Below are 8,246 nucleotides of genomic sequence, written 5' to 3' on the forward strand. Positions count from 1 at the left end.
ATTATAGATATATGTATACTATCCTTTAAAATAACAATTATGTATAGTATCATTTTATGCTAATGTTTTAAATTCAAACAATAGAGATACTTATATATACATTAATTTATTTACCATAAAGGTATAATATTATATTAGTCACTTTGATTTTTAATCTTTATAGTTTTTAAGTATAAATATATTACATTTAGAATTGTTAAAAAATAAAATATAAGTATATTAATAAATTTTTTATCATATTTTATTATAATAATTATAAATAATATGATAGATAGAATAACATTAACATTATATACCTATACATATAAACTGGCAAAATATTATTCAATAACTAATATTGAAATATTGATATATTGTGAAACCTTCTTATAATTAAATACTGATATTAATTTTATAGAGAAGGCAAATAATAATACATTATAATGGTATTAATGTTATGTTTTTGTTAAAGGTTCAATTTTGAATATGGGGTTTTATATTCAAAAAAAATAGATAAATAAAAAAACTGTTAAAGAATCAATTATGTTAAATATCATTTTATTATTCCATATTAACGCATATTATATTGTCGTTGTTTTACCATAGAATTCATAAAATATAGAATTTTTAATAAATTATTTGAATGATATACATTAACTATAACAGTAGAATATATAAGATAAAATTATGTGTAATATTTAGCAAATATTTATATAAATATATATATTAAAGAGCTAATATATCTTATCTCTCTCCTATTAAAGTGCAATATAAGAACCTAATTAAACATAGTTTTATATTATACTTTAAAATATCATCAGTAGGTATATATGTTTAATATTCACTAAGCATTATTTTAAAAATAATATGTATTTAAAGACTTATTTAAGCTTATAAGTATGGGTTCAGTGCTAATATTTGTTTTAAGGAAAGGATGACAAAATATATTATAAAATTACCCAATAAAGTATATTTCTAAAACGGAATGTGTAAGAATAAAAATAAAGTTATTGAAAATGTTAACTATAATTGGAATGGATATATATTAAATAAAAACAATATAAATTTAAGTATATGCAATTAAAAAAGGGGAAAATGCAATTTATTTTGAAAATACAATAATTTGAATAAAACATGGTATATACGTATTTAATATATTTAAAAAAGTAACTATTTATATACTTTAAGGATTATAGCAATAATGGGTTTCTTAATTCTTTCGATTTTTGCAGTATATTAAAACAAAAGATATGGCGTTGCTTATTTTCCATATTAAAGCATGTGTATAAGAGATGTATTTTTAATTCGTTACATTGTTGCTTTAATTTTTATAATAATGCTCATGTGTGTTATTAAGGATAACAATTTATGTAAAATTGTATCTATACACATATGGTAAAACATGTATTAAACATTCCCAAAACACGATAATTTATCTAACTATCGTAAAGTTATTATATTGTTCCATATTATCTTTAAATTAATATTAAAAATGATAATAAAGTGTTTAACCATAGACAATTTTATGCTATATTCAATTATTTTGTCATTTATTAAGCGTAAAAAATATAAAATAATATGATGTTACATAATCTACATATTATAAACAAAATAAAATTACAATGGATAAAACCCTGGTATCTGCATTTTTTAATAAAATTTGCTTGTATTTGTCGATATTATATAATCTATAAATTTCATTAACATATATTTTTATTATACTTTTTAAAATGTTTTCTTAGTGTGAACAATTTGATACATTGAGAAACTATTTACCCGATGACTTAGAAAACTATGAATCAGTCGATTTTAATCAAAATCAGGATATTAAGGATTACTGCTCTAATGAAGAGTCAGAGGATACAGAATGTAAGACTGATCTCGATAAAATAAATGCTGGATGCTTATGGTTGTTTGAGCAATTGTTTCTGAAAAATAAAAAAAGTAATATCAATAATGTCGGATATATTATCATATGGTTAAGTTATAAACTAAATCAAAAGACGTATGACGGAATCAAGGACCTAAATGATTTTTACAAAACAAGTATAGAAAATAATAGGCATTATACTAATTGTAAACAAAGTGGTCAAGATTGTAGTACGTCATTACAAGATAATACGGGATATACAAATTATAAGGAAATCATAGATGGAAAAAAGAAATTGTTGAGTACTAATATCGGAAATATGTCTAAAATTTATGATGCATTTAAACTATTATGTAACATATATACTGAACTTGGTGGAAGCAACACAGAAAATAAGACATATTTAGAAAATGCTAGTAAATTTGTTAAAAAATATAATGAACTTAATGACGATTCTGATAATACTGAAGATGACGCCTATTATCAAGTATTGTCTACATTATCAAATGATTATATTAATTTAAAACATTATTGTGATAGTAATACCGTTGATTGTAACAAAATTCCATCCCTTATACCGACAGAAACAGAAGAAAATGGTATGCAAAGTTCTGAAGAGAGTTGTGATGGTACATCAAGCTTCTCGATAGTAAAAAAATTAATTCTAGCTTTATCAATATTCAGTGCAATAACAATCTTTTTGGGAATTTTTTTTAAGGTAAATAATAAGAAATTTAAAAATTATTTTCATTAAATATATGCAAACGTTAACAAAAAAATCGTACACTTCTTAACATTTTATATTAGTGTTCGTTATTTGTATTACGGAAAAGAGCTCTAAAACAATATTTAAGAGAAAAAATAAAAAATATAAAGAAGAGAATGAATCATTAATATATGATTCGAAGAGTAGTACTATTTCAGGAATGTAATAATGATTTATATATTTTAGGAAACTGTCTATTTGAAAATAAGTAATTTTGGGTCACAATTTTTGCACAATTTTTATATAGTTTTTATGTTGTGGAACCCATATTCGGGTTAGGGCTAAGTATTATATTGCATTTAATTTTTTATAATTTGAACACTAATTAAATATATGTACCATCCTTGTATGTTTAATCTCGAGCTGAAGCCTAAATATGCAACTACAGAAGGGGTACTGTCATTAATGTGAAAATGGCCACATAACATTTTTTCATAAGTTATAATATATATAATTGAGTGTTCATATGGATTTAATATGATTAAAAAAAATGTCTATATTGCATATATTAATTCATATTATGATATATCATAATTATTTATTATATAAGACTTGTTAACCTAGAGCTATATTGAATTATGCATGTCATAATATATTTCTTTATTTAATAAACTTATTATTTGTATCATTTGTTTTAATTTAAATATGATTTTGATAACTAACTGTAATAATAGATATACATAAAATATCGATCGATATTCGATAATACAACGTTATCTATAAAAGGCATTTTATGCACCTAACATTTTTAATAATCAATAAAAATATGCATATTAATAAAAAATTAAATTATAGATATATGTATACTATCCTTTAAAATAACAATTATGTATAGTATCATTTTATGCTAAAATTTTAAATTCAAATAATATAAATCGTTCTATATACATTAATTTATTTACTATAAAGGTATAATATTAGATTAATTACTATTAATTTTTAAGCTTTATAGTTTTTATGTATAAATATATTACATTTAAAATTTTAAAAAAATAAAATATAACTATATTAATAAATTTTCATATCATATTTTGTTCTAATAATTATAAATAATATTATAGATATAATGCGTTATTATTATATGCCTATACATATAAACTAGCAAAATACTCTACCAATAATTAATATTGAAATATTATTTTATTGTGAAACATTCATATAATTAAATATTAATATTATCGAAAAGACACATAATAATATATTGTAAAGACATCATTTTTATATATTTGTTAAAAATTCAATTTGGGATATATAGTTTTATATTTTAAAAAACTGGATCAATGAAGAAAGTGTTAAATGTCTTTTTATTATTCCATATTATATTATCATTGTTTAATGAATTATCATTTTATAATCTGAATTAACATTTTTTATCGTAGAATTATTAATAAATTATTTGAATGTATATACATTGATAACTATAACAATAAAATATATAAGATAAAAATGAACATTGTAGAACATTTAACGAATATTTATCTAAATTTATATATTAAAAAAGGAAATATATCTTATCTCTTCCCACCAAAGAGTAATATACATAGTTTTCTATTATACTTAAAACGTCACCAATAGTTATTTATATGTTTAATATTTACTAAGTATGATTTTAATAATAATCTGCATTTAAAGACTTATTTAAACTTATAAATAGCTTAGTAAATAGGGGTTCAGTGCTAATTTTATAAACCGTGGAACTGATGCGCAAAATATATTATAAAATTACCCAATAAGGCATATTTTTAAATTGAAGTATATAGGATAAAAATAAAGTAATATGATTCATTAAAATGGATTATGAATTTATCTATATTAAATAAAAACAATATAAATTTATGTATATGCAATTAAAAAAGTGAACAATGCAACTTATTTTATAAATGTTATAAGTTAAGAAAAGTCTATATTATATATTATAAGAAACAAGATATAAATATTTAAAATATATTAGAAAAAATATATTTATATACTTTAAGGATTATAGTAATGATGGGTTCCTTAATTGTTTCGATTTTTGCAGTATATTGGTTTTGGGGTACCATTTATTAAAACACAATATATGGCGTTTTTTCTTTCATACGGTAAACCATATATATAAGTATATATTTTTTAAATTCATAATAAAAGTATATCCATTTTTATAATAAAATTATACCAGATGTTAACAAGAATGACATTTTTTGTATAAAATGCATCATATCTATATTTAATCAAAAATGTATTAAGCAACCCTCTATTTAAGGTAATTGTCATAAAATAAGTATAATATGATTTTAGTAATACAAATGTATTATTATTTTATATTAATTTAAATATTGGAAATCATATAATATATTTAACTACAGACAGTTGTTATACATAGGATTAGAGCATTTTCGTCACATATTGGTGTAGAGTATATAAAAACAACAAGATTTTACTCAATTTACAAATCAAAAATAAAACTCCATTATAATGAATAAGAAAGTGGTATATACATTTTTTAATAATAATAATTTCCTTTACATTTTATGATATTGTATTACATATAAATATCATTAAACTTTATTTTAATAAAATTTGTAATAATTCGCGTTTTTATTAATTGTTTTTAAATGTTTTCTTAGTGTCAATGGTTCAGTTCTGTACAGACATATTTTTCCGATGAATTGACAAGTGATGGAAACTATTATTTTTTATCTAATGGTCAACATTTCAAAGAGTATTGTAATAATAATATTTGTAATAATAACCTCGAAAAAATAAATTCTGCATGTTTAAAATTGTTTAATGCATTCTTTGGGGATTTGAATTCGTTTACAAATAATGCAAAAAAAAACACAGATGTTGTTTATTACATTATTATATGGTTAAGTTATATGTTAAGCCTAAAAAAAGAAAACGGAATCAATAAATTAAACGACTTTTATACTGAGCATATAGAAAAAAATACGCATTATAATAAAAATATACAAAGTGTTCGTGATTATAATTGTTATAAGGAAATCATAGATAAAAAAAATGATTTGTTGAGTATGGATATAGATAATAATATTATATCTAATTTTTATAAAGCATTTAAATCATTATGTGAAATGTATTCTGCATTTGATGGAAGGACGACAAATTGCAAAAAATGTTCGGAAAAATCTGATAAATTTGTTAAACAATATGAACAACTTTACAAAGATTATAATAACACTGATAACATTCCATATAAAAAAATATTGTCTATATTATCAGCTGATTATAATAATTTAATAAATGAATGTAAAGGTAGTAAAGATAGCAATTTTACACCCCTTCCAGAGATAAGCACACAAGATACTATAAAACATACTGAACAAACTGTAAAAAGTTCTGAAGAAACTTCTGAACAAAATTCTGCACATATACATAATTCTGATATTACGTCATCAAGTTCGTTGATAGTAAGTAAATTAATTCCAGTTGTATCGGTATTTGCTGCAATATCAATTTTTTTTGGAATTTCTTATAAGGTGAATAATAAGGAATTAAATAATATTACATTTAAATATTATTTTAATTATATATATGTAAACGTTAACAAAAAAATAATACGCTTCTTAACATTTTATATTAGTATTCGTTATTTGGATTTCGGAAACGATCTCAAAAACATTTAAGAGAAAAGCTAAAAAAATAAAGAAGAAAACTGATCATTAATAAATTATTCTGAATATGACGATTGATTTATTTTAAGAAATTGTCTATTTCGAAGTAATTTTTGCATAATTTTTATATAGTTTTTATGTTGCGGAACCCATATTGGGGTTAGGATTAAGTATTATATTGTATTAATTTTTTATAATTTGAACACTAATTAAATATATGTACCATCTCATATGTTTAATCGCAAAATGAAATTCAAAAGCCCAAATATGCAACCAAGGAGGGGTATAAGCTAATATGAATGGGGTTGTATAACATTTTTTCATAATTTCTAATATATATAATTTAGTGTTCATATCGATTTAATATGATTAAAAAAAATGTCTATATTGCATATATTAATTCATATTATGATATATCATAATTATTTATTATATAAAGCTTGTTAACCATAATTATATTGAATTATGCATAACATAATATGTTTCTTTGTTTGATAAAACATTTTATTTAGCAAAAATTATTTGTATCATTTTTTTTAATTTAAATTATATTTTGATAAACGAACTGTATAATATTATTATGTATGATGGTATGAATTATATTCGTTTGAAATATTTGTCCACATTACAATATATATTCGGATTAATATATGTGTTTTGGACATTAATAAGCACAGTACTAATATATAATAGATAATCATAAAATATAGATTCATAAAATACCGATCGAGATTCGACAATATAACATTGTCTATAAAATATTAATATGTATCTAACATTTTTAGTAATAAAATAAAAATATGCATATTAATAAATAATTACATTATAGATATAGGCATATTATCCTTTTATCTTTCGATTATATATATTATAATTTTATGCTAAAGTTTTAAATTCAAATAATAGGGATAGTTCTATATACATTAATTTATTTATCATAAAGGTATTATAACAGATTAATCACTATTAATTTTTAAACTTTATTGTTTTGAAGTATAAATAAATTATATTTTTAAATAGTTAAAAAATAAAATATAAGTATATAATAAAATTTTATGTTATAGTTATAATACTTTAAACAATTTGGTATATAAAATTAGCGTTATCATTATATGCCTATAAATATAAACTAGTAAAATGGTCTACTAATAACTAATATTGAAATAATGTTTTATTGTGAAACCTTCATATAATTAAACATTAATATTATCGAAAAGATAAATAATAATACATTATAAAGGTATCAATGTTATATATTTTGTTAAAGATCCAATTGGGGATTTGTAGTTTTATATTATAAAAAACTGGATAAATAAAGGGTTAAAGACTCAATTAATCTCAAATGCCATTTCAATAATACATATTATATTATCATTGTTTAATGAATCATCATTTTTTAATCTTAAATAGCATTATTTTACCATATAAATTAATAAAATATAGAACTTTTAATAAATTATTTTTATGTATATCCATTGATAACAATAACAATAAAATATATAAGATAATAATGAGTAGTGCAGAACATTTAACGAATATTTATCTAAATTTATATATTAAAAGAATAAATATATCTTATCTCTCTCCTACCAAATAGTAATATAACAGCCTAATTAAACATCGTTTTCTATTATACTTTAAAATATCATCAGTAGGTATATATGTTTAATATTTACTATGTATTATTTTAAAAACAATCTACATTCAAAGAATTATTTAAGCTTATAATATGGGTTCAGTGCTAATTGTCGTTTTAAAGCGTGGAAATTATGCGTAAATATATTATAAAATTATCCAATAAGGAATATTTATAAATTGAAGTATATAGGAATAAAAATAAAGTTATTGAAAATGTTAAACATAATTGGAATGCATATATATTAAATAAAAATAATAATAAAATTATAGATATGCAATTAAAAAAGGGAAAAATACAACTTATTTTGTAAATGTTATAATTTTAGAAAAAACTATATATATATATATATATATATATATATATATTATAAGAAACAAA

At 20.2% G+C, this 8,246-nt stretch overlaps 2 protein-coding genes across 2 annotated transcripts; both read left to right on the plus strand.

Moving 5' to 3' along the window:
- Positions 1-1,601: 1,601 nt before the first annotated feature.
- PY17X_0948201 (uncharacterized protein) lies at positions 1,602-2,743 on the plus strand (the record flags this gene model as incomplete). Its single annotated transcript, XM_722517.1, has 3 exons — positions 1,602-1,616; positions 1,722-2,567; positions 2,657-2,743. 3 exons carry the CDS (start codon positions 1,602-1,604, stop codon positions 2,741-2,743), a joined length of 948 nt encoding a protein of 315 aa, XP_727610.1.
- A 2,326-nt stretch (positions 2,744-5,069) lies between these two features.
- On the plus strand, positions 5,070-6,261 carry PY17X_0948301 (PIR protein; the record flags this gene model as incomplete). Its single annotated transcript, XM_034637536.1, has 3 exons — positions 5,070-5,084; positions 5,222-6,094; positions 6,199-6,261. 3 exons carry the CDS (start codon positions 5,070-5,072, stop codon positions 6,259-6,261), a joined length of 951 nt encoding a protein of 316 aa, XP_034493490.1.
- Between the last annotated feature and the right edge of the window lie 1,985 nt (positions 6,262-8,246).

Source organism: Plasmodium yoelii (assembly GCF_900002385.2).
Source record: "Plasmodium yoelii strain 17X genome assembly, chromosome: 9".
In the NCBI taxonomy this organism is placed as follows: domain Eukaryota; phylum Apicomplexa; class Aconoidasida; order Haemosporida; family Plasmodiidae; genus Plasmodium; species Plasmodium yoelii.